The sequence below is a fragment of the Eubalaena glacialis genome, chromosome 10 (genome assembly GCF_028564815.1).
Source record: "Eubalaena glacialis isolate mEubGla1 chromosome 10, mEubGla1.1.hap2.+ XY, whole genome shotgun sequence".
In the NCBI taxonomy this organism is placed as follows: Eukaryota; Metazoa; Chordata; class Mammalia; order Artiodactyla; family Balaenidae; genus Eubalaena; species Eubalaena glacialis.
In genome coordinates this window covers 108,963,025-108,989,119 of record NC_083725.1, presented here as the reverse complement: position 1 = coordinate 108,989,119, position 26,095 = coordinate 108,963,025, and the positions used below count along the sequence as shown (strand labels likewise).

The window sequence follows — 26,095 nt, the reverse complement described above, 5'->3', positions numbered from 1 at the left end:
GAAGGTCAAAGAAGGCTTTGTAGTCAGGAAAACACTAAGCAGTAATCGTTTTTTTTCAATTTTAGAATCTTTTATTAATAAAATGTAGTAAATTAATCTTAGTGAATTTTCCCATACCTTAGTAAACCCAAACATGCTTCTGTACAAACACGAAATCCCCATACTCGCCAAAACAAAATGAAAAATCTGGGTATTTTTAACATACGGGGAAAATGACAACAAAGCAGTGTTTCCCCAATTTTTTCCCATAGAACAATGGTCCAATGAGTTGTTCCTTGAAAAGAGCATAGAGTCTGGGAAACACATCACACATAAGGCCCAACTGGAGCTTTACAAAGCACACTATCATATTAATGTCTCTGAAAAGTTCTGCAGGAAAGAAATATGTTGAATTTCATTTATCATCATTTCCCATGCTTATTTCAACCACTGATTTCTTCTTTTAAGGAATAGCTATTCAGTTAGTTTAGGAAAATCTGCTTTAAAGTTCAATTTACAATACCCTTCACTTATACTTAGTGGTGATCTAGCAAACCAAGACACTCTCAAGGCAAACCAAGACAACAGTGTCAAGCAATAAAAATATTTTTCCTATGAAAGTATCTGTAAATAAAACTTGCTGCACAAACAATAATCTTGGTAACATTCTGCATTATGTTTCTAAATGAAGTCACCCCCTAACCACTAGATGGCAATATAATTCCACTTATGTTACAACCATACCATGCCAGTATATTAATAGTTCAAAGGGTAATTGAGTGTTCTAAGAATGTATATGCGCATTTATTCATCTTTAGTCACTCTTTCAAACACTTATTAGGAACTTTTAAGTTCTGAGAGCTCTGATGGATGTTGAAAATAAGAGAATGAGACAGCTAACTGTCAAAAACTGTAATTCCTGGATTCCTGGGAAACGAAGATGACCCATCAATTTACCAACCACTTTTTTTGTGGGCCCCTCCAATGTGCTGCAGCCTTTAAATCGGCAAAACTGCTCTGGGGTAATTTGCACGGGGAAGGGAAAGGAATGCTGGCTCTCTCCTTTTCGTGCACACTCCGTGAGAGCAGTTTCAGTGCAGCACTTGGGGGCCCTCAATGTTTCATAGAATTTGTAATGAACTTGGTCTCTTTTTCATTATAGTCCCTCATTCTGCCTCCACAGGCCTCAGAGTTAAGTCCAGTGGGAGTGGGGAGGAAGATAAATCATACTGTACTCAGAATGATCCCTCCACTACAGCTAAGTCCTATGGCATCAGACTGTAACAGGTTCCTTCTCCCCTAAAGCAAAATTGTTTCCCAAGACTCTTTTCAGTCCTCTTGCAAATAGGCTTGAAGACCAAGAAGTGAGAGAGCAAGAAGTGAAAAGGTGATAGGAACCGTGGATTGTAGGTGGAATGGAGGGATTGCATTGCGAGAGTTGGTGTCCTAGAAGGAGTGAGCTGGAAAAACAGTGGAGAGCAGTCAGAATACAGGAATGCAACAGAGAATGACAGTGAAGGGTTGTGGTCACCGGTAATAACAAGAAATAATAACAGAAGTGCTTAACAAATGTTGACTAGTAAGGAAAAAAACACCTTTCCCCCGGAAAATTACAATTTTCTCCCCAAATCGATCATCTACTCTGCCCTAAACACGGGTAAAGCCGCAATATCTTCCAAACATCCAGATCATAAATAGAAGAAAAGGCAAATGCCTTTCACATATGCAAGTGAGCAGCATTTAGGTAATGCCAGCAGGTAGCAGCATCAATGTTTAATTGAATACATTATGATTCATTATACAAGAATACATGAATCAGTAGATGCAGAAAACGCTTTTGACAAAATTCAACACCCATTTATGATAAAAACTCCCCCAGAAAATGGGCAGAGAAGGAACCTACCTCAACATAATAAAGGCCATATATGACAAATCCACAGGAAGCATCATACTCAATGGTAAAAAACTGAAAGCATTTCCACTAAGATCAGGAACAAGACAAGGATGCCCACTCTTGCCACTCTTATTCAACATAGTTTTAGAAGTCTGAGCCACGTCAATCAGAGAAGAAAAGGAAATAAAAGGAATACACATTAGAAAAGAAGAAGTAAAGCTGTCACTGTTTGCAGATGACATGATACTATACATAGAAAATCGTAAAGATGCCACCAGAAAACTACTAGAGGGCTTCCCTGGAGGCTCAGTGGTTGGGAATCCGCCTGCCAATGCAGGGGACACGGGTTCGAGCCCCGGTCCGGGGGGATCCCACATGCCACGGAGCAACTAAGCCTGTGCGCCACAACTACTGAAGTCCGCGTGCCTAGAGCCTGTGCTCCGCAACAAGAGAAGCCACCTAAGTGAGAAGCCACCTCAGTGAGAAGCCCGTGCACCACAGTGAAGACCCAACGCAGCCAAAAATAAACAAATTAAATAAATTAAAAAAAAAAAAGAAAACTACTAGAACTAACCAATGAATTTGGTACAGTTGCAGGATACAAAATTAATACACAGAAATCTCTTGCATTCCTATACACTAACAACGAAAGATCAGAAAGAGAAATTAAGGAAACACTCCCATTTACCATTGCAACAGAAAGAATAAAATACCCGGGAATAAACCTGCCTAAGGACAAAAAAGACTTGTACTCAGAAAACTATAAAACACTGATGAAAGAAATCAAAGATAACATAAACAGATGGAAAAATATACCATGTTCTTGGACTGGAAGAATCAATATTGTGAAAATGACTATACTACCCAAAGCAATCTACAGATTCAATACAATCCCTATCAAACTACCAATGGCATTCTTCACAGAATTAGAACAAAAAATTTTACAATTCATAAGGAAACACGAAAGACCCCAAATAGTCAAAGCAATCTTGAGAAAGAAAAACAGAGTTGGAGGAATCAGGCTCCCTGACTTCAGACTATACTACAAAGCTACAGTAATCAAGACAGTATGGTACTGGCACAAATACAGAAATAGAGATCAATGGTACAGGATAGAATGCCCAGAGATAAACTCACGCACATATGGTCACCTTATCTTTGACAAAGGAGGCAAGAATATACAATGGAGAAAAGACAGCCTCTTCAATAAGTGGTGATGGGAAAACTAGACAGCTACATGTAAAAGTATGAAATTAGAACACTCCCTAACACCATACACAAAAATAAACTCAAATGGATTAAAGATCTAAATGTAAGGTCAGACACTATAAAACTCTTAGAGGAAAACATGGAAAAACATCTTAGACATAAACCACAGCAAGATCTTTTTTGACCCACCTCCTAGAGTAATGGTAATAAAAACAAAAATAAACAAGTTGGACCTAATTAAACTTAAAAGTTTTTGCACAGCAAAGGAAACCATAAACAAGACAAAAAGACAACCCTCAGAATGGGAGAAAATATTTGCAAATGAAACAACAGACAAAGGATTAATCTCCAAAATACACAAACAGCTCATGGAGCTCAATATCAAAAAAAAACAAACAGTCAAATTAAAAAATGGGCGTAAGACCTAAACAGACATTTCACCAAGAAAGACATACAGATGGCCAAGAGGCACATGAAAAGATGCTCAACATCACTAATTATTAGAGAAATGCAAATCAAAACTACAATCAGGTTTCACCTCACACCAGTCAGACTGGCCATCATCAAAAAATCTAGAAACAATAAATGCTGGAAAGGGTGTGGTGAAAAGGGAACCCTCTTGCACTGTTGGTGGGAATGTAAATTGATACAACCACTATGGAAAACAGTATGGAAGGGACTTCCCTGCTTGGCGCAGTGGTTAAGAATCCGCCTGCCAATGCAGGGGACACGGGTTCGAGCCCTGCTCCGGGAAGATCCCACATGCCGCAGAGCAACTAAGCCCGTGTGCCACAACTACTGAGCCTGCACTCTAGAGCCTGCGTGCCGCAACTACTGAAGCCCGCGCACCTAGAGCCCGTGCTCTGCAACAAGAGAAGCCACTGCAATGAGAAGCCTGCGCACCACAACAAAGAGTAGACCCTGCTCGCCGCAACTAGAGAAAGCCCGCGCACAGCAACAAAGACCCAACGCAGCCAAAAATAAATTAAAAAAAAAAAATCAGTATGGAGTTTCCTTAAAAAACTAAAAATAGAACTACCACATGACCCAGCAATCCCACTACTGGGCATATACCCTGAGAAAACCATAATTCAAAAAAAGTCATGTACCACAATGTTCATTGCAGCACTATTTACAACAGCCAGGACATGGAAGCAACCTAAGTGTCCATCAACAGATGAATGGATAAAGAATATGTGGCACATATATACAATGGAATATTACTCAGCCATAAAAAGAAACGAAATGGAGTTATTTGTAGTGAGGTGGATGGACCTAGAGTCTGTCATACAGAGTGAAGTAAGTCAGAAAGAGAAAAACAAATACTGTATGCTAACGCACATATATGGAATCTAAAAAAAAAAAAAATGAACCTAGTTGCAGGGCAGGACTAAAGAAGTAGACATAGAGAATGGACTTGAGGACACCAGGTGTGAGGGGGAAGCTGGGGCAAAGTGAGAGTAGCATCAACATATATACAGTACCGAATGTAAAATAGTTGGCTAGTGGGAAGCAGCAGCATAGCACAGGGAGATCAGCTTGGTGCTTTGTGACCACCTAGAGGGGTGGGATAGGGAGGGTGGGAGGGAAGGGAGACGCAAGAGGCAGGGGATATGGGGACACATGTATGCATATGGCTGATTCACTTTGGTGTACAACAGAAACACAGTATTGTGAAGCAATTATACTCCAATAAAAATCTATTTAAAAAAACACGAATACAGTCTCTTGAAAAAATTCCAACACAAAAGGTCCCTCTGCCCTTCACTCCCTCTCCCCACCATCCCTACGGTCGCTGAAGAGTGAAGACAAGGAGACAGGGTGGAGATTCACTGACTGACACAGCGACGCAGGGAGAGGTGACCGCAAGCTAGGAATCCAGTAGAGGGCGCCCATCTGGCTGGGCCTCCCCGGACCTCGACCCTGGCGGGAGACTGCGCGCCGCTGCCCGGGCAGGCGTTTTTAAAATGGAAACAAACCCGGCCCCGCCCCCTGCCCTGAGGCCGCCGGGAAAATGGCGCCGCGCCTTGGGGCTTCCTAGCAGGCCACGCAAAGGTTCCCGCAGGTAGAGTCTGCAGGCTTCCCCTACCCGCTTCTCATCTGACTTCCTCCCTGCCCACCCTGTCTCCAACTAACTCGGTGGGAGCCTCACAACGCACGGTCGGACCCGCGCTTGACCTCTGCCGGCTTCCTCATCTGTCCGCATCTCCGCCCGCTCCGCCCCCGGAAGTGACGACGTCCGCCGCGTCCTGCTGGTGTCCCGTCGGGCCTCGCGGTGGCGCGGGAAGATGGCGGCGGCGGGAGCCATGGAACGGAGCTTCGTGGAGCTCAGCGGAGCTGAGCGCGAAAGGCCGAGGCACTTTCGGGAGTTCACAGTTTGCGGCATTGGTACGGCAGAATCCCAGAAGGGCGCGATCCGATCCTTCGCCTCTGGCTTCTCCCCTGGATCCCTAAATCTCTGACCCCCCCGTTCATCCTTCTGAGCCCACATGCCTATAGCCCCGGAATCAGAGCTTCTTTAGTGTCCTACTTCTTCGTCTTTTCTTCCCCTTCTTTTTGTATGGATTGTCAGTCCGTCACCCTCTGCTTTCTCAGCACCCTCAGTGCGTGTCATTCCCAGAAAATCACCTGTGCAGGCTGACCACTTTCATTTTGCAGGAACTGCAAATGCCGTGGCCGGAGCCGTGAAATACGGTGAGAGCGCGGGAGGCTTCTATTATGTGGAAAGTGGCAAGTTGTTCTCCGTCACCAGAAACAGGTTCATTCATTGGTAAGTGCTGTGTTTGTCAAACCCCCTGGAAGGTCGGGTTGTTCGGCGGCTGCATTTTCGCGGCTGTTCTCAAGGTGTCATTCATTCTCCGAAGTGGTTATCGACAGGAAAAGAGAAAGACTGTTTTCTATTCATATGTGAGTCAGTGGAAAATTAAGGAGACCCAGAGTTCTAGAAGAGGTACCCTCCCAGGCAGCACTAAAAGCAGAAGAAATGTAACTTAGGGGTTAAAGCCCAAAAGACCAGTTTTAAACATGACCCCATTATGTTTTTATAGTGCTTTACAGCTTCCTTCATTCTACAAATATGTTTGAGCCTTTATATGTCAGGCACTGCTAGGTGTGCTGGGGGTGAAGTGAGGAACAAAAACAATCACCATTTTCATCATGCAAGACGTAGCAGTGTAAGAATAGATGTGGACCCACCTTTCATGGGGCAGTTTTGAGAAGGGGGAAGACATTATGTAGCCAATGAACACATTTATAAATACAAATTTTTCATACTTGCCTCGGAGGAAAAGTATAAGGGCTTTGAGGGGCTAATGGGAGTACCAAATATTATTGGTGGTGCTGGGAAGCCCTAAAGCAAGTCACATTTAACCTGAGATCTGAAGGATGAAAGGTTAGCTAGGCACGGGGTTGAGGGAGAGAGCAGTTCAGCAAGTGGGATCACCGTGCACAAAATCCATGAGGTTGAAAGAACTTGACAGGTTTGAGGAACTGACTAAAGGTCTGTGTGTCTTAGGTGCAAATGGGCAAAATGGAAAATGATGTGAGAGATGCTAAGACTAGGGAGGTAGGCAGGACTCAGATCAGGAAGGACCCTTAGGTCCTTTTTAAGGATTTTGGATTTTATCCTGAGTACGTTGAGCAATCATTGATGGGTTTTAAAGGATTACTGAAATGATCAAAATCACATTTTAAAATAATCAGTCTACTTTGTGGAAAGTAGATTTAGGTTGGATGGGTACAATACAAAAGAACAACTTGCTTATATGATGGACCAAGTAAGATGTTAGTGACTCAGTTGTGGGAGTGGCTAGGAAAAGAGAAATACATGGATTCAAGATACACTTAGAAGTTAGCTTCATTTGGACCTGGAGATAGATTAAATTTGGGGTGAGGGGTGGTAAGGGAAAAGGAGGGAGCAAGGACAAGTCCCTGTTTTCTAGTGTGACTAACCAAATATTGGGTGGAGGGGTTGCCATCTAACGAGATACAGAAGATGGGTTTTGGAGAGGAGTAAATCATTCTTTTAGGGGTACTATTGAAGTATCTGTGCAGTAGCTCTTTGGCAATGTCAAGTAGGCGTTGAAATTTATAGGCTCAGAATGAAGACCTGTGTTAAAGATGCATATCTCATTTATAGAAGAAATATTTATGAGGGAGTTCCCTGGCGGTCCAGTGGCTAGGACTCGGCACTTTCACTGCCGTGGGCCCAGGTTCAATCCCTGGTCAGGGAACTAAGATCCCACAAGCTGCTCAGTGTGGCCAAAAAAAAAAGAAATATTTTTGAGTGCCTAATATGTTCCAGTCAACGTTTAGGGACTGAGGACATAGCAGGGAGAAAAGCAGGCAGTCCCTGCTCTTCTGGAGGGAGCAGATCAGCAACGATAACGAAAAATACCAAGTAAATATAATTCGTCAGGTAATAATTGGAAGAGAGAACAGGGAAGAGGGAAGGGGAATTATTATTTTTAATATTTCACACAAGGTAGTCCAGCAAGACCCAGTGATAAGTTGACACTTGAGCAGAGGAAGTAAGGATATCTGGGGGATGAGATTTCAGGTAGAGCCTTCCAAGAAAAAGGAACAAAAAGTGCAAAAACCCTGAGTCAGGAGCTTGTGTGTTGTTTTCAAAGAATGGCAAAGGGCTAGGAGTCTGCAGCTGAGTGAACAAAGGATAGAGGAATAAGGTAGCCAAGAGCCAGATTAAGGCTTTGTCGGTTATTTTAAGGCTTTGACTTTTACTCTGAGTGAGATCAGAGGTTTTTAAGTGAAGAAATGGCATGGTCTAAGTTGTGTTTTTAAAAGGTTGCTTGGCTGCTGTGTTGAGAACAGAGTGTAGTAGGAAAGGGTGGGAGCAGGGAGACCAGTTAGAGGTTGGTGCCACAATCCAGACAAAAAATGGTGGTGGCTTAGACTGGGGTTGGTATTGTTAGAGACAGTGAGAAATGTTCTGATTGTGGACATGTTTTTTTTTGGTGGGGGGTGTGCTGCGTTGGGTCTTCGTTGCTGTGCGCGGGCTTTCTCTAGTTGTAGCAAGCAGGGGCTACTCTTCGTTGCAGTGTGCGGGCTTCTCGTTGCGGTGGTTTCTCTTGTTGCAGAGCACGGGCTCTAGGCGTGCGGGCTTAGTTGCTCCGCGGCATGTGGGATCTTCCCAGACCAGGGCTCGAACCGATGTCCCCTGCGTTGGCAGGCAGATTCTTAACCACTGTGCCACCAGGGAGGTCCCTGTGGATATGTTTTAAAAGTGATTTTATTAGAATTTACTATTAGATCAGATGTAGGGTATTTAGAAAGAGGAGGTTCAAGGGTGACCCCCAGATTTTTGGCTTGAACTACTAGAAGTTATAGAGATGTCATTAATGAGTTGGAAAAGAGTGCAGGTGAAGCAGGTGTTTTTGTTTCTTTGTCTTTCAGGTTTGCTGTGTCCTGGAATTCTGTTTTGGACAGGTTTAGTTTGAGATCCCTGTTAGATATACAAGTAGAAGTGTTGAGGCAGTAGTCAGGAGGTCAGTGGAGAGTTTGGGCTGAATAAGATACAGATTTAGGAATTGTAGGCATTCAATGGCATTTAAAGCTGTTATATCAAAGGAGATCATCTAGAGAATGGATTCGGGTAGTGTGGTAGATGAGGTGATGGCAAGTTAGGGCATTCCCAGAATAGTGCTTTCTATGGTTCCAAAGCTACCACATGGCAGAGTTGTGCCTCAAGAAGAGTCTTCCCTGCATCCTAGGAGGAGGAAGCTATAGAAGGGGAAATACCCACATTTATAAGGTCACTGTAGTTTGACTCTGTAGTAACATATGTAGAGGCCACATTGCACTATAAGTAATGAGGGTGTGTGGTGTGAATTTTCATTATAGTGGAGTTTAATTGCTTTGAATATTGTTTTTAAAAAATGGACTATGAAGTTTGGAAATGCCTCCATTTAACAGAGAATCATATAATAAGATTTGCATCGTATATAGTGCTGTGTTTTGTAGACTATATAATGTGGTGGTTTGGAATGTCAAAATTGGTCTGAATTTGTTTATCCAAAATTTTCAAATTGGGAGAGTTCACCTGGAAATTATTGCCATACATTTCAATGCAACAATCAGAAAGAAAAGCATAAACTTTTTTTTAACAAATGTCTCTTCACTTTAATAGGAAGACCTCTGGAGATACATTGGAGCTGGTGGAAGAGTCACTGGACATAAATCTGTTAAATAATGCAGTTCGCCTCAAATTCCAAAATTGCATCCTCTTACCCGGAGGGGTTCATGTCTCTGAGACTCAGAATCATGTGATAATCTTGATATTAACCAATCAAACAGTGCACAGGTTACTTTTACCACACCCTTCCCGGATGTATAGGAGTGTAAGTTGGTTAAGTATAATATCCTTTAATTCCCAAGTTACTCTGACTGTCACAAATTTAGTAATAGAGCAATGTCCTTTGGAATTGAAGAATATTTGGATTCTTTGCTGGCCCTAACCAAGCATACTATCATAGTTACTATTTAAAATGATCACACACATTTTAAGCTGCAAAAATAGTTTCATTAAAAAGACTAGCTTTGGGGACTTCCCTGGCAGTCCAGTGGTTAAGATTCCATGCTTCCACTTCAGGGGGCACGGGTTCCATCCCTGGTCTGGGAACTAAGATCCTGCATGCCATGTGGTGTGGCCAAAAAAAAAAAAAAGAATAGCTTTCTGGGAATTCCCTGGTGGTCCAGTGGTTAGGACTCCACACTTTCATTGCCGAGGGTGCAGGTTCGATCCCTGCTCGGGGAACTAAGATCCTGCAAGCCCTGCGGCCCAGCCAAAAATAAAAATTAAAAAAAATAATAAAGTGGAGAGCCATGATTTAAAAAAAGAAAAAATAGCTTTCTTTTTAAGCTCAACAATTTTTTACTTTAAAAACTGATAGCGATTGGGAGGAACTGAGCAAAATCCAGTTTATTTTGGTTTAACAGATTTTTCTTTTTAATTACTCCACAGGAGTTGGTAATTGAAAGTCAGATGCAGTCAGTATTCACTGACATTGGAAAAGTTGACTTCAGGGATCCTTGCAACTATCAGTTAATTCCAACAGTACCTGGACTCTCCCCTAATTCTACCACCTCGGCAGCCTGGCTTAGCAATGATGGGGAGGCTCTGTTTGCTCTACCATCTCCCTCTGGGGGAATCTTTGTTCTTAAACTACCTCCTCATGACGTACCTGGTAAGAACGGGAACTGAGCATGGATTTAATTTTAAACAGAGGAATACTGGCATTAAAACAGATGTTAGAAGTCCAAGGCCATCATCCAATGCAGGAATTGCTTCTTTACTACCCTAAAATGGTCATTCATTATTGCTTGCATTATGACTCCCTAATGCTTTACTGTTTTTTTCCTAAGAGGGCGGGATTTTATATAGTGGATGCGGAACTGTCCAGCTTACTGGAGTATGGGAAAACAGATAACTGTAAGGTGACCTATTCTAAGGCCTTTAGTAGACATTAGTTGACTGGTTTTCTACCTTCACTTTGTGGTAATGTAACTGAAACAAGGAAGCTCCGTGCTCATACTCTGCTCCAAGTCACCACTCCTCTTACCTGGATCATTGCAGTTGCTTCCTAAATAGCTCCCCAGATCTGTCCTTACCCCTCTGCAGAAACTTCTCAGGCAGACCGATAACATTTTAAAACCCAAGGTGAGTCATATCATTCCACTGCTCAAAGCCCTCGGATCGGGGCTGTTCTTCATCTCACTCTGAATAAACCCAAAGTCCTTACTGTGACACCCCGCTGCCTCTCTAACCTCATCGTCTCATTCTTTCCCCCCTCCTCTGAACTGGCCACATGCCTTCTTGCAATTCCTTGAACATACCAGGTACACCTACCTCAGGGCTTTGGCGGGGCTAGTCTCCCCAGCTACCAGTGTGGCTCATTCCCTCAACTCCTTTAGGTTCTTACTCAGTGTCACCTCAGTGGGTGACCTGACAACCTTTTTAAAATTGTAACACAATTTTAACAATAACACAATTGTACACACGCACCCCATCCCCATTCACTATACCCTTTCTATGTTTTATTTTTCTCCACTCTTTACATTCTACTTAATTTGTTAACTGTCTCTGCTTCTCCCTTCCTGCCAATGGAATTTAAGTTCCATGAGGACAGGAGTGTTTTAATTTGTTTTATTTACTGCTGTATCTCTAACACCTAGAACTGTGCCTAGCACATGAAAGGTACTCAGTGTTGCTTTTGGAAAGAATGAAGTGCTGCTTCCGAGCAGCAATATGGGTTACTGTTTGTAAATGGCAAAAATTTCCCCTAGGAATATAAAAATGCTGTTGTTATTGATCCCATAATGATTCAAAATATTTTAGGTATGGTATATGTGGAAAGGTACAGCCTAAGACTTCCTTAGTATAGAAATGTAGAAGCCTGTCACCTATTATAACTTCCTTGTTCGTGGTTGCATCCTTCTTGCCTTTGGGCTTCACTAAGTACGATCAAGAGGTGCCTTGGATATCATTGGTCTATTTTCAATCTTGTAGGGATGGTATCAGTTGTGGAGCTGAAACAGAGTTCAGTAATGCAACGATTGCTTATAGGCTGGATGCCGACAGTTATCAGGTGAGTGGTCTCTGGTCGGTAAATCATGGGGCCCAAGGACTTAATCTTTTGCCCTGGTCAACACCTGTTAGTGCTTCCAGTTTGACTCCAAGGCAAATAAACATTATACTGGAAAGGAGAATGGTCTACACAATGTTACATTCCATCTGAGAAGAGCTGCACTCCAGAGCCCACTTCATTTGGGACTTGACACTTTGACAACAGAAACTGGCTTACTATACTTCTCACAATATCCAGTTCAGTGCTCTGCCCTGACTTAACCAAATCCAATTTTGTGTAATATTAGAAGTAGAAAGTTTGATGGTTACAACAGTATTCCATTGATATCTAGAGCTTTTTAAAATTTATCAGAATAATTGGATATAAATCAAATAGAAAATGTAGTTATCTTTTTTTTTTTTAATTAATTTGTTTATTTTTGGCTGCGTTGGGTCTTCGTTGCCGCACGCGGGCTTTCTCTAGCTGCGGCGAGCGGGGGCTACTCTTCGTTGCAGTGCACGAGCTTCTCATTGCAGTGGCTTCTCTTGTTGCAGAGCACAGCTCTAGGCACGTGGGCTTCAGTAGTTGTGGCACGCAGGCTCTAGAGAGCAGGCTCAGTAGTTGTGGCGCACGGGCTTAGTTGCTCCGCGGCATGTGGGATCTTCTGGGACCAGGGCTCGAACCCATGTCCCCTGCATTGGCAGGCGGATTCTTAACCACTGCACCACCCGGGAAGCCCAGAAAATGTAGTCATCTTATACCAGCCTGTAAACTCTTTTCCTTCTGTTAAGAGTGTGCATTTATAATTTTATTTTATCTCTTAAATTGCAAATTCTAATGATCAGGTAATTTGCAACAATAAAACTCTAAAACTTGGCCTTATGTTTTCAGAGGTGATCAGGGGCCTTCAGATCGTCCCCTGAATCTTGCTGTTTATTGTGTCAAGCACGATGCCTTCATCTTTGCTCTATGTCAAGATCATAAACTACGAATGTGGTCTTATAAGGTAAATGCTACATTTATAGTTACTACAAGTTAAAATAGGATTGCAAATTGTAGGGGAATTGAAATAAATCTTGCTTCTCATAATATGATCAGATCTCTTAGTTTGGAAATTATGGGGCATTTCCAGATTCAGACAGTTTCATTTAGCTTATTTTTCATACATTTCTCCCCTAACCTTTTGTATTTTTGTTTTGAAAATTATGAGTCCTACAGAAACATTGAAGTGGTACAGAGTATACTCTTCACTTCGGAACAAATGTATTTTTAAAATGCAAGTTGGTAAAATAGTTTTCAACATTCGTAAACAAAACAGCTGATGATTTTATCTATCAGACTAAAGAGAGATTTTCATCTCAGCCCTTTAAAAAAAAACCCTTAGGGCCCTTCAGATAAATTAGATAGAGTGCTAGATATAATGGATGTGCATTCTTTAAAAAGGGAAGGAGTTTGTATTTCTATCCTGAATATTCTTTAATACTACTTACTAAATGTTTTCTTGGGCAGGACCAAATGTGCCTGATGGTAGCTGACATGCTAGAGTATGTCCCTGTGAATAAAGATCTTCGGCTCACTGCTGGAACTGGACACAAATTACGACTTGCCTATTCCCCTTCCATGGGACTCTACCTAGGGATATACATGCATGCACCAAAGCGAGGACAGGTATGAAACAAATAAGAGATGTATCAAGTTATTCTGTATATACTGATATGGGGAAGTAGCTATAGACTCATTGAGTCTATTTAAGCTCTTCACACCAACCTAGATGTATCTTGCATTGTTTCTGCGGAGATGGTAGGTTTTGTGCTAATATGTGAATTAAAAGATCTTGAAGGAAAAGTCAGGATGAAATGGAGTAGAGAGTTTAAAGGAATATGGAAGGAAAAGTTAACCAAAACTGAGCAAGAAAGAGCCAATTTGAAAGTCTGGGTGAAAAAATGGAGTTGTGAAAGGGATGTAGATGTTATTAAGAGGTACAGGGGAAGTTAATTTTTAGAAATAATTTTGCTCATCATCTAAACACTAGCTATTGTATGTCAGTGAGGTATTTAGGATACAATACAATGGTATAATCATATAATAAACAGCCACGGGAATTCCCTGGCATTCCAGTGGTTAGGACTCTGAGCGTCCAATGCCAGGGGCCTGGGTTCAAGTGGGAACTAAGGTCCCGCAAGCTGCGTGGCCAAATAAATAAATAAACAGCCGCTTGTTGGGTATTGTGTGTTTGGCATGTTGCCAGGCCCTTTATGTACATTAATAGCAAGCGCTTGGGCTGTGCTTATTACTCACACACTACACATATCATCCGTTTAATCCTAATAACATTCCAGTGAGGTAGGGTTTGTCCCCCTCACTCTGCCGGAGCCCTGATTCCCCATGCTGGGTGCTGCTCTGCTTGGTGCCCTCCTCACTCCTGTTGGGCTCTGATATCCCACTCCAAGTTGCCCTTCCACATGGATGCCCTCCTCACCCTACTTGGGCCCTGACACTCTGTACTAGTCCCCCCCCCCCCCCATGCAGTGGACACCCTTCTCACCTACTTGGGCTCTAGTCCCCAGTGCAGGCTGCCACTCTCTGTGGACACTCTCCTCACGCTGCTTGAGTTCTCACCCTGCCCCAGACCTTCCATATATGTGGACACCCTCTCACCCTGCTCATGCACCTCACCGTAAGCCAGGCTACTCCCAAATATGAAGACTCTCCTACATTCTTGGGTTCTTGATTCATTCTGCAGTCCCCTCCTTGGGCTCATAATTTGTTAGAATGGCCCACATAACTCAGGGAAACACTCACTTACATTTAGTAGTTTATTGTGTGGTAAATGATGAAGAGGTATGTAGGGCAAGGTCCAGAAGGGTCTCATGGTGTTGAGGTGCACCACCCTCCCAACACACGGATGTGTTCACCAACCTGGAAGCTCTCCAAATCCCATACCTTAAGAATTTTTAAGGAGGCTTCATCACATAGGCATGATGGGTTACTAATTCAATTTCTAGCCTTTCTTCACTTTCCAGAGGATGGGAGTTAGGGCTGAAAGTTTCAAGCTTTTAATTAGACTTGGTCTTTCTGGTGACTAGCCCCCATCCTGAAGCTATCCAGGAGTCACCTCATTAGAACAAAAAGTGTTCCCATAACCCAGGATATTCAAAGGAATTTAGGAGCTTTGTGTCGGGAACCAGGGTCAAAGATCAAATATTAGAACAAAAGATGCTCCTAGCACCTCTATCACTCAGGAGATTGCAGGAGTTTTAGGAGCTCAGTGTCAGGAGCCAGAACCAGAGACCAATATATATATTTATTATTACTTCACAGATTCTGATAGAGGTTTGTTGACTCTGTAGATCATATTGGAAAGAATTGCCATCTTAGCAATATTAAGGCTTTTGGTTCATGAACATGGGATGCTTTTCCATTTATTTAGATTGTATTTAACTTTTTTAGCGATGTTTTATAATTTTCATAGTATAAATTTTGCAGGGTTTCTTTAATCAGTTTATTTGTGTATATTTTATTCCTTTTGATACTATTGTAAATGAAATTATCTTCTTAATTTCATTTCCGATTGCTCATTGCAGGTTTATAGAAATACAATTCATTTTTTTATATCGATCTTGTATCCTATAACCCTACAGAACTCTTACTAGTTTTAGTAGTGTTATAGTGGAATTCTTGGGACTTTCTATTTACAGGACAATATCATCTGCAAATAAAGATAGTTTTACCGCTTCCTTTCCGATCTGGGTGCCTTTTTTTTTTTTCCCCCTTAAGTTGCCTTGGATAGATCCTCCAGTACAATGTTGAATAGAAGTGACAAGAGTTGTCTTATTCCTGATTTAAGAGAGAAAGTTTTTAGTCTTTCACCATTGAGTGTGATGTTACCTGAATTTCTCATAATGCCCTTTATCGTGTTGAGGAAGTTACTTTCTATTCCTAGCTTGTTGAGTGTTTTATTAATGAAAGAGTATTCAGTTTGGCACCACTGCCTTGACTCACATTGACACCAATAATTTTACCTACCGTTGCTTTTGCATTATCAGTGCAAATATTAACACAGTGAAAAGGGCAAATGATGCAGTATTATTATGAGAAGTGTTTTGACCTCACTAATCCCCTGAAACAGTCTTAGGGACCTCTAGGAATCTATGGCCCATATTTTGAGAACCACTGCTCTAAACATTAGACTGAGATTGAATATGCTATTCTAGGAGTGGTATCAAACTGAGCTGAGCTATTACCTCCTTTGGTTTGAGCATTATGGTTCTATTAATGAAGCCTAAAATCAGATACACTTTTAGCAACCATGTAACACTGTTGTGCCTATTCAGAGTATAATGAAGTTGAGGTCTTTCTTTTTTTCCTTCTTTTTTTGAACAAAAACTGCTCTTCAGCATGTTTTTTTCGCCCTAATCTGCACATTTGAAGGTTTTTATTTTTAATCTCTATAATATTTTACACCCATTCCAATTTTTTTTTAATAAATTTATTTATTTATTTTTGGCTGTGTTGGGTCTTCGTTGCTGTGCGCAGGCTTTCTCTAGTTGTGGTGAGCGGGGCTACTCTTCGTTGTGGTATGTGGGCTTCTCATTGTGGTGACTTGTCTTGTTGTGGAGCACGGGCTCTAGGTTCGCGGGCTTCAGTAGTTGTGGCTCGCGGGCTCTAGAGCGTAGGCTCAGTAGTTGTGGCGCACGGGCTTAGTTGCTCCGTGGTATGTGGGATCTTCCGGGACCAGGGCTTGTACCCGTGTCCCTTGCATTGGCAGGTGGATTCTTAACCACTGCGCCACCAGGCAAGCCCTACACCCATTCCTGTTAATTTCATTCGTTTCTTCTTGGTTTTCTTTTCGTTCTTTGGGTTCTAATTCTGCTAATAAGTGAATTAATTTAATCATTTCCAGCAGCATGTCCTCAGTGTTATAAATATGCCGTCTGTATTTCCATCTAGGACACTAATAAAAATCTCAAACAGAAGTCCTGTAGACCTATGGTGTGGTCTGTGGAATGGTCCTGGGCCACAGATTATTTGTTACTGGATTGTAGTGAGATAGATAAATACAGAAAGTGAGAGAATGAATTAGAAGCTTTTATAGTGATGTTGCCACAGACATTCAAGGTTTCTGTATTTCATAAAAGTATCAGTCTGGAACAGATTAGAAATTAAAAGAAAAAAAAAAAACACTGTTCCTTTCCACAGGTAGTTTGAGGAGCACTGCACTGGACCAGCATTTTTCCAACTTTTTGGCTAGAATCTACAATATTTTGCATTGTTACCTAGTATATACATATGTGGTGATGGGCATATAACTGAAAATAGTTTTCATGAAACGTGTTTACCTTTACCATGAGTGATGAACTGATAAACTCTGATACTTTGTTTCTTTTTCTTTTTTCTTTTTTTTTTTTAATGCTGGTTGAGACCTCCTAAATTTGATTCATGTCCCACTGATGGGTTGAGATATGCAGCTTGTAAATACAGCTCTAGGCTAGAATGAATATGAGCATTACATATATTTCTCATATTTCATACACTCCTATTTTTCTCTCAAAAGGACTCTCACTGTATATTTTTCTTTTAGTACTTCCTTGTGAACAGTTGCTTGTGTTATAAGGATAGAATCTTAATTACTCTTATCAGTTTATAATACACTTTTTTTATCAAAAAATTATTTAAAATATTGTCCATCAAATATTATTTTTTGAGTTTGGCATTTTTTGTTTTGGCAGTGGAGTTAAATACTAAACATGAATTATTTTATAAGGTTTTATTTTTAGTGAAGATTGACCAGAGTTGATTTGTATTGTGTGTATGTTTTAAATTATTTTTGGTACTTTGGTAAAAATATAAACTTAAAAATAGGTTTCTCACCATAGTGAGATACCACCTCATACCCAAAAGGATAGCTACTATGGGGGGAAAAAACAGAAATACCAAGTGTTGGAGAGGATGTGGAAACATTGGAACCCTTGTGCATTACTGGTGGGAATATAAAATGCTGCAGCCACTATGGGAAACAGCATGGCAGTTCCCCAAAAAATTAGTCATAGAATTTCCATAGGGTCGAGCAATTCCACTTCTGGGTATATACCCAAAAGAATTAAAGTAGGGTCTTTAAGAGATGTTTGTACACCCATGTTCATAGCAACAATATTCCCAATAGCCAAAAAAGTGGAAGCAACCTAAGTCTTCATTGATGAAAGAGTGGATAAACAAGATGTGGTATATACATAAAATGGAATATTATTCAACTTTAAAAAGGAAGGAAATTCTGGGACTTCCCTGGTGGTCCAGTGGTTAAGACACTGCACTTCCAATGCAGGAGGCGTAGGTTCAATCCCTGGTCGGGGAACTAAGATCCCACATCCCACATGCCATGTGGCCGAAAAAAGAAAGGAAGGAAGGAAATTCTGACACGTGCTGCAACATGGATGAGCCTTGAGGATGTTATACTAAGTAAAAATACAGTCCCAAAAAGACAAATACTGTTAAGATTCCATTATGTAGCAGTCAAGGTCATAGTAGAATGCTGGTTGCCAGGGGCTGGGGGGAGGGGGAATGGGGAGTTATTTAATGAGTACAGGGTTTCTGTTCTGAAAAAATGAAAAAAAGTTTTGGAGTTCAGTTGCACAACAATGTGAATATACTTAATACTACTAATCTGTACACTTAAAAATAGTTAAGATGGTAAATGCTACATGTATTTTACCATGCTTTTTTTTTTTTAATTAGCTTCTGAATGCTAGTAAGTCTTGCATAGAAAAATAGCATGTTGGTTATTTCAAGTACTGAATTATCAACTTGTGTTTTAACAGTTCTGCATTTTCCAGTTGGTGAGCACTGAGAATAACCGCTATAGCCTAGATCACATTTCCTCACTATTCACATCTCAGGTAGGTTGAGTCGTCCTTTGAATATCATAGAAGTACAGGAAAGAAACATTGGCTAACTTAACTATGTTGTAATGGGATTGAAATCTTAAAATGGAATATTTAATGAAACTTCATGCAAAAAATTTTCATTTGGATTTTACCAAGTTCACGTGGTACTGTCTTTTGTTTTCATGCTTTTACCTCTCCTACTAATACAAGTTTAAGTCACCATAACTTAGTACCTTTTCTTTCTTGTTTTAACAAGAGGTTTTGTTTATTTGTTTTCCCCCTACATTTCCTTCTAGGAGACACTGATTGACTTTGCCTTAACCTCTACGGATATCTGGGCCTTGTGGCATGATGCTGAGAACCAAACAGTTGTGAAATATATCAACTTTGAACAGTACGGGTCCCTCACCTCTGTCATCCTACCTTACCCCGAGCAAATTCATACTTAGAAAAGAAGGAGAGCTTTTTATGTAGAACAAAAGTCAAATGTTCACAGTTAAAGGATTCAGACCCGGGTTTGCCTATTTTCTGACATACCTTCTTTTTCATTTTTTGTTATTTCTTACCTATGATTTTAGGACAAAATAAGGATTCTTAGAGTTGGAATGAGGTGAAGAAAATACCATCTTTTTTGGGAGAGATAGCACATAACCAGAATACTTCTTCTTTTTTTTTTTTTAAACAAGCTTTGGCTGGTTTTATTAAAGAAAAGTTGTGCATGATTTACTTTTCACCAGTCTGTTCTGGCATGCTTCTAATCATATCAGAATCGCCTGCATCAGTGATAGCCAGTGTGCATACACTATAGTATTTTCCACACGCTGTGCCCAGTTCAATATTATTGCCACTGTAGTGATGGATACATGGCATAATACTCTATTTCAGATTTCCCCAAGGCTGGGCAGTTGTTGGCAAGGATGACCAGTTTCACTTTGCCTTGTCTGATCGTTTTCAAAGTCTTCTTGTATCCAAGCACATACTTTCCACTTTTCATAACAAGTTGGAGCCTAGAGTTGATCGACTCCAGCGGCTTTTTTGTCTTCCTTGCGGGCACCATGTTCCTGCCTGAGGTGCAGGACACCCCCAACCGAGAACAGCTGCCAAGATGGCCAGGGAGTGAGAAAGGCCCCAAATGCTTCTAATCTGTGCATTTTCTTTGTTTCTATGCAAAGACTATTTCTGATACCCACAACTTCCAAAAGACACTGCAGCCCCTTTGGAGTCTCAGTTTCCTCATGAGATGAGAAGTAGATTGGACAAATACAGTGCCTCTCAAACTTTTTTTTAAAGCAGGAATCCCTTTTTTTCCAAAAGATAATGAACTCCAATATATAACAAAACCAGTATTTTATGAATATGAAATTATAACACAATTTCACATGCTGATAACTCTAATATTAGATATATTTGGAATATCTGATATTTTTAATGTACTTGATATTCATTTTAACATTTTTAATAGTTACAAAATACATTTAAAAACAAATTTTGAATCAAACACTTGTGTAGTCCCTGAAACACCTGTGGAGGATTCCCTGGGACATAGCTTGACGTCCCTGGAACTGCAGTTGACCCTCAAACAACATGGATTTGAACTGTGGGGGGTCCACTTAATACACGGATTGTTTTCAGTAGTAAATACTGCAGTACTGTTTGATCTGCAGTTGCTTGATTAAGTTATACATGGATTTTTGACTGCACAGAGGGTCGACACCTGTAACCCCCCCATGTCGTTCAAGAGTCAACTGTAAACTAATTGAGCTCAAGGGGGTCTCTCATGACCCTATATTCTAGAATAGAATTCTAGGAGTGGTTTCCCCCAGATTGACCCTGAACCACACCTCAGAAGATAGAGAGTACTCCTTATAGATGGCATTCAAGCAAAGAATCTGCGGTCAGGTGAGAGTTTGAATCCTGGTTGTACAACTTACTAGCTGTGAGATACCCTAAACCTCACTTTTGACATCTTAAAAATGAGGGCAATGTATCCTTCAAAGAGTTATCGTAAGGTATACATGAATAGTATCTAGAATTGCACCTAGTATAATGTGTAGCATATGGTAAATGCAGAATGAAAGTTAGCTATTATTTGTAGATTTGTATTTAGAGTTTTAATTTCGGGAAGGTGCCTATTAGAACAAGTAAGAGCGCTTCTATAGTCCAGACTCTGCTATGAATATGTTTCTTTTTTTGGAAACTTTTTTAATAGAATTGATCAAGCAGTAGTTGCAGAGGTTCAGTGATGGGACCCTCCCTGCTCAAATACTGCCAACAACATAAGCTTCATTTTTATTCATCATCTTTATGTAGACTGATGTACTTTTTCTCTCTGTAGTAATGTTGCAGGTCAGTGGAATCCAGTTTTTATGCAGCCTCTGCCAGAGGAAGAAATCATTATCAGAGATGATCAAGACCCCAGAGTAAGCAATGCTAAAATCTTATGTAAGGAGATGATTTACCCTGATCATTAGTTTGAGAAGAACCAGTTGTATTAGCAGAACTCTTTCAGCTACAGATGAAAGAAACCCACCTCAAACTGACTTAAGCTGAATGTATTGGCTTGTGCTGCTGGGAAGTTCAGAGTTACCTGGTTTCAGCCATGGCTGGAACAATGCCTTCAGGGCTTGATCTCTCCTTTGTCTCAATTCTGCTTTCCTCCTTGTTGGGTTTATTGTCCGGCAGGCTTTCTGAGCAAGCTTGCCTTCTGTGAACTTAGCAACCCCAGGGGAAAGAGAGCACTTCTGTTCCAGGTCCTGGAGTTGACACTGGCCTGGCTTTAGTCATGTGCTAATTCCTGGCATAGTCACTCTGATCAGAAGGAATAGAATATTCTGGCTTGGCATGAGAAGCATGTCCAGCGCGGGCCTTGCTATTGTGGAGGGTGAAGTCAGTTGGGTATGGGTACGGGAGGAATGGTTCTTCAGAGAAAGGTAAGGGATTTGTTAGTAAAAGAAGGAGAAATGGATTCTAGGCAGGCACAGACAGTAGGTGTCCACTATACTAACCATGTGAATATATGCATGAAAACTAGACATAGAGGTATAAGCTATGAGGAACATAACTTTAAAAGGTAATGCAATAGCAAAACAGGCCAATTTCCCTGTTTTTCAAGGACATCCTCAAGATAAATGGAAGAAAAACTTTCAGTTGATGCATTAATATTAAAACGAGATAAAGATTATGGGCTCTGGGTCTGAAACAATGACTCTTTGTAGGATTGGAAAACCCATTTTGAATATCTGAAATTGAATATTGTGAAATTTTTAATCCCAAGAGTTTATTGGCACTTAACTTTTGTCTAAAAGCCGAAATCACATGCTAATTATTAAAATTCTTGTTTTTCTCCATTTTGGTCATTTTATAAATATCTCCCAGAACCTCAGTAGAAGGAAGGAAACTTGAATGAAGGTCATCCACGTTTGCTACTTATTGGCAAATCTGGTTTATAAAATTTGGTCAAAATGAGACCATAGGCAGTATGAGACTTTCCATTTTGTTCTCTCTACTTCATGTCCCCACTTGTGAGAGCTTATTGCAGTTTTTTTGGTTTGTTTTTTACATATAATACCTATTATTATCAATTCCTTTTCTTTTATATATAAACCATAAAATGAGTTCTTTTGTGGATGGTGTAGAAACCAGCTTAGTTTAATTATTCTCTTACCAGTGTTTATCACTAATAAACTAGATACAACTCTTGCATTTAAGATTGGCATTTGACAAGCTGTGTTTTCCAGTGGAACCCATTGAAGTGCACCATGAGGAACACGGCATTCTCAGCGTACATCTAGTTGACTCAAAGACACTGCAGGCTTCACAGTGTGAAAATATATGACTGCTCTGCCACTTGTTACTGCTCAAATGCTGAAAGGCAGAATTTCCACATTCATGTAATAGGAATGCAGCCTTTGGTTTTAATGTATTGAATTGTTCATTCAAATTTTTCCAAATTTTATCTTTTTTAGAATGATACTAATTCTCGTTTCAATGTTCTAACAGGAGATGTATTTGCAGAGTCTTTTTACACCAGGGCGATTCATTAATGCAGCTTTATGTAAAGCTTTACAGGTCAGTGAGAAAACATTTAGTGTTCATTTAAGACTCTCTTATTTTATTACTATTATTATATAATTAATGATTACTATTAATTTTTGTTGTTTTGCATATACTAACACCAAACATAGTTTTGCAATTTTATATACATGTGTTTATAAATGCTATTGTAATTTTTTTAAATGTCCTTTCCATAAAAATAGCAAGAGTCCAGGCGGGGAGATAGGATTAAGGGCACTTTCCCAATGACTAATGAAGCATGCCAGTAGTAGAAAGAGAAACTTGTACCTACACTATTGTAAAAAGATATACCATACTACACTGCATATAATCTCTATACTTGAAAGAAGTTTTCTTGGGTAGGTTTGATGGTACTGTTTTTACCCTTTTGTTAGTACAGTGAAGGTCTGACTTGGTTCAGGTTCAAGAAAATAATCTAAGCTTCAAAGTTACATGGTTTAAGAGATGCTTAACATTTTCCAAAAGAATTGTTTACTTTAAAGTCACTTAGGCTTCCTTAAATTGCTACTTAGCTTCATGAATTTAAAATAGAATAATGACTCATAGAATTGAAAAGTTCCTTAGAATCTCCTGATCTGACCTCCCACACAAAGCAGAAATACCTTCTGAGGCTTCTCTGACAGACAACTATTCAGCTTCTAGTTGTGTCTGCCTCCAGTGACAAGTCTCTCACCAGCTCTTTTGTGACTTACTGTTCAAAACTGTGCCACTTAAAAATTCAACCCTGGGAATTCCCTGGCAGTCCTGTGGTTAGGACGTGGCACTTTCACTGCCCGGGCCCAAGTTCAGTCCCTGGTCAGGGAACTAAGATCCCACAAACCTTGCGGTACGACCAAAAAAAAAAAAAAGGTTCATCCCAGTGTTGGATCAAATTTAACCCCCCATCTTTTAGGTGGCATCTTTCTTTGGGAGCTTCATAGAACATGTCTCTTCTATAAAGCAACCCTTCAAATATTTTAAGAATCCTTCCATGTTATCTTTCTGCAGGCTAAAAATATACCCAGTTCCTTAACTTTCTCTCAGGTGATATGGTTTCCAGATCCTTGACTTTTCTTCTAGGTACATTCTTAAATATCTGGCTATTCTATGTTTTCTGTTTTCTCTCTAATAAAACTCCAGGATGACATGGTCATTTTCTTCTAAGGTATTATTTCTTTCATCTCATCAGCCCTTCTTTTTTTTTTTTTTTTTTTTTTAATTTATTTATTTTTTATTTTCATTTTTGGCTGTGTTGGGTCTCCGTTGCTGTGCGCAGGCTTTCTCTAGTTGTGGTGAGCAGGGGCTACTCTTCATTGCGGTGTGCGGGCTTCTCATTGCGGTGGCTTCTCTCGTTGCGGAGCAGGGGCTCTAGGCACGCGGGCTCAGTAGTTGTGGCACGCTGGCTCAGTAGTTGTGGCTCACGGGCTCTAGAGCGCAGGCTCAGTAGTTGTGGCGCACGGGCTTAGTTGCTCCACGGCATATGGGATCTTCCCGGGCCAGGGCTTGAACCCGTGTCCCCTGCACTGGCAGGCGGATTCTTAACCACTGCGCCACCAGGGAAGCCCCAGCCCTTCTTATTAACAGTAATCACATGTATGATTTCTCATGGTATCTCTTGCACACGGAGATATTGAATAATCAGTAAGGCGTTGCTCATAAGCTTTGCCTTAGGAGAATCATTCCCATTAGAGTGACCTACCCCACCACTACTCTAGCTCACCTTTGTGCCAGTCAGGATGTATATATTTGGCATCATCTTATATCTTCCTCCAGCTAAGCAATAGCCATTATGTTTCCTTTTGCTTTTTGTAATGATCCAGATGTACCCAATTATAATTCTTACAGATTCATGAGCTTCTATAGTTTATTCTGGACTATAGAAACTATTTCAAAGTTGCTATGATTTCACAATTAGAAGTTATTTGCACAGGACTTCCCTGGTGGCGCAGTGGGTAAGAATCCACCTGCCAATGCAGGGGACACAGGTTCAAGCCCTGGTCCGGGAAGATCCCACATGCTGCGGAGCAACTAAGCCCGTGCGCTACAACCACTGAGCCTGTGCTCTAGAGCCCGCAAGCCACAACTACTGAAGCCCATGTGCTTAGAGCCCGTGCTCTACAACAGGAGAAGCTACCACAATGAGAAGCCCGAGCACCCCAAAAAAGAGTAGCCCCACTCACCACAACCAGAGAAAGCCCACGGGCAGCAACAAAGACCCAACGCAGCCAATCAATCAATCAATCAATCAATCAATTTATAAAAAGAAATTATTTGCACAATGTTAAGAGTAAATGTGTGTTTCAGGCATGTCCAGTCTCTATTGTATAGTATATTACCTCAGTGTCTTCTGACCTGGAGTATTTTTCATTCAGTTTTTAGTATTATGTGATACTCTAAAGTGTCTCTTTGTGTCTGTTTTATTTTTAGATTTTCTGTCGAGGAACTGATAGGAATTTAGATCTCTGCTGGAATGAACTAAAGAAAGAAGTTACTTTAGCTGTTGAAAGTGAGGTAAGGTTTGGGTAAAGAAAGAATGATAATTTCTTTCATCTCCCTATGGAGCAGATTGGTACTGAGAAATTGTTCAAATTGTTCATTGGACCTTGTTAGTAAGAAATATAAATGTCTAAACCTTTTAATTAGTCTATGGCATGTAATGCATAAGGGATATTCATTTGCCTATAGCTTAGTAAAATGATATTAAACAATTATGTTTTGGGGGGAGAAAGATCCCAACTGGTATCAAGAGTTTCTTTTTTTTTTTTCGTTGCCAGCTCCAAGGAAGTGTAACAGAGTATGAATTTTCCCAGGAAGAGTTCCGAAATTTACAACAGGAGTTCTGGTGCAAGTTCTATGCCTGTTGTCTTCAGTATCAAGAAGCCCTTTCTCATCCTCTTGCCCTACATTTGAATCCACACACAAACATGGTGTGCCTGCTGAAAAAAGTAAGAGAGCAGAAACATAACAGAAGAACTCCTGTAGACTGTTCAGTGGGTCTTTCAGAATGTAGTGTCCATTGTATATTGTAGTTAGCTTTTAGGATTTTGGTGGGTTTTTTGTTGGGCGGGGGTCCTAAAATTATAGTCCATTTTTGTTTAAATATTCTTCTGCATTATTTATACTTTTTTGCATCTTGTTTTGTATTGAAGTGATTTCTAATTTAAAAGTTACAAGAGTAATGCAGAGAACTTCTGTATACTCTTCAACCAGATTCACTGTTCATTAACTTCCATTGCTTTTTTTCTTTCTATAGATATGTTTTTTTCTTCCTGAGCCACTTGAGAGTTAGTTGTAAACATCATTCCCCTTAATCCTTACACATTTTAGCATGTATCTAAGCACAAGGGTATTCTTATATAACCACAGCACAATTTAAAGATCAGGCAGTTTGATATTGATATATTGTACAGTTTATGTTCAGATTTTACCAGTTGTGCTTACAATTTTTATTCTTGATCTGGGATCCAATCCAAGATCTTGCACATATTTAGTTGTCA

The 26,095-nt window shown here is 40.5% G+C and overlaps 1 protein-coding gene and 1 pseudogene across 1 annotated transcript in view; one reads left to right on the top strand and one right to left on the bottom strand.

Moving 5' to 3' along the window:
- Positions 1-5,348: 5,348 nt before the first annotated feature.
- NUP160 (nucleoporin 160) overlaps positions 5,349-26,095 on the top strand; it is a 50,714-nt gene continuing 29,967 nt past the window's right edge. The window contains exons 1-13 of the mRNA XM_061203326.1: positions 5,349-5,470; positions 5,741-5,852; positions 9,228-9,438; positions 10,062-10,284; positions 11,607-11,685; positions 12,556-12,670; positions 13,174-13,332; positions 18,480-18,557; positions 18,842-18,939; positions 20,881-20,965; positions 22,545-22,613; positions 25,026-25,109; positions 25,373-25,543. Coding sequence (XP_061059309.1) covers positions 5,371-5,470; positions 5,741-5,852; positions 9,228-9,438; positions 10,062-10,284; positions 11,607-11,685; positions 12,556-12,670; positions 13,174-13,332; positions 18,480-18,557; positions 18,842-18,939; positions 20,881-20,965; positions 22,545-22,613; positions 25,026-25,109; positions 25,373-25,543 — 1,584 coding nt within the window. The 5' untranslated portion in view covers positions 5,349-5,370. The remainder of the gene's footprint in view (positions 5,471-5,740; positions 5,853-9,227; positions 9,439-10,061; positions 10,285-11,606; positions 11,686-12,555; positions 12,671-13,173; positions 13,333-18,479; positions 18,558-18,841; positions 18,940-20,880; positions 20,966-22,544; positions 22,614-25,025; positions 25,110-25,372; positions 25,544-26,095) is intronic.
- Positions 19,269-19,602, bottom strand: LOC133099578 (large ribosomal subunit protein eL30-like; annotated as a pseudogene).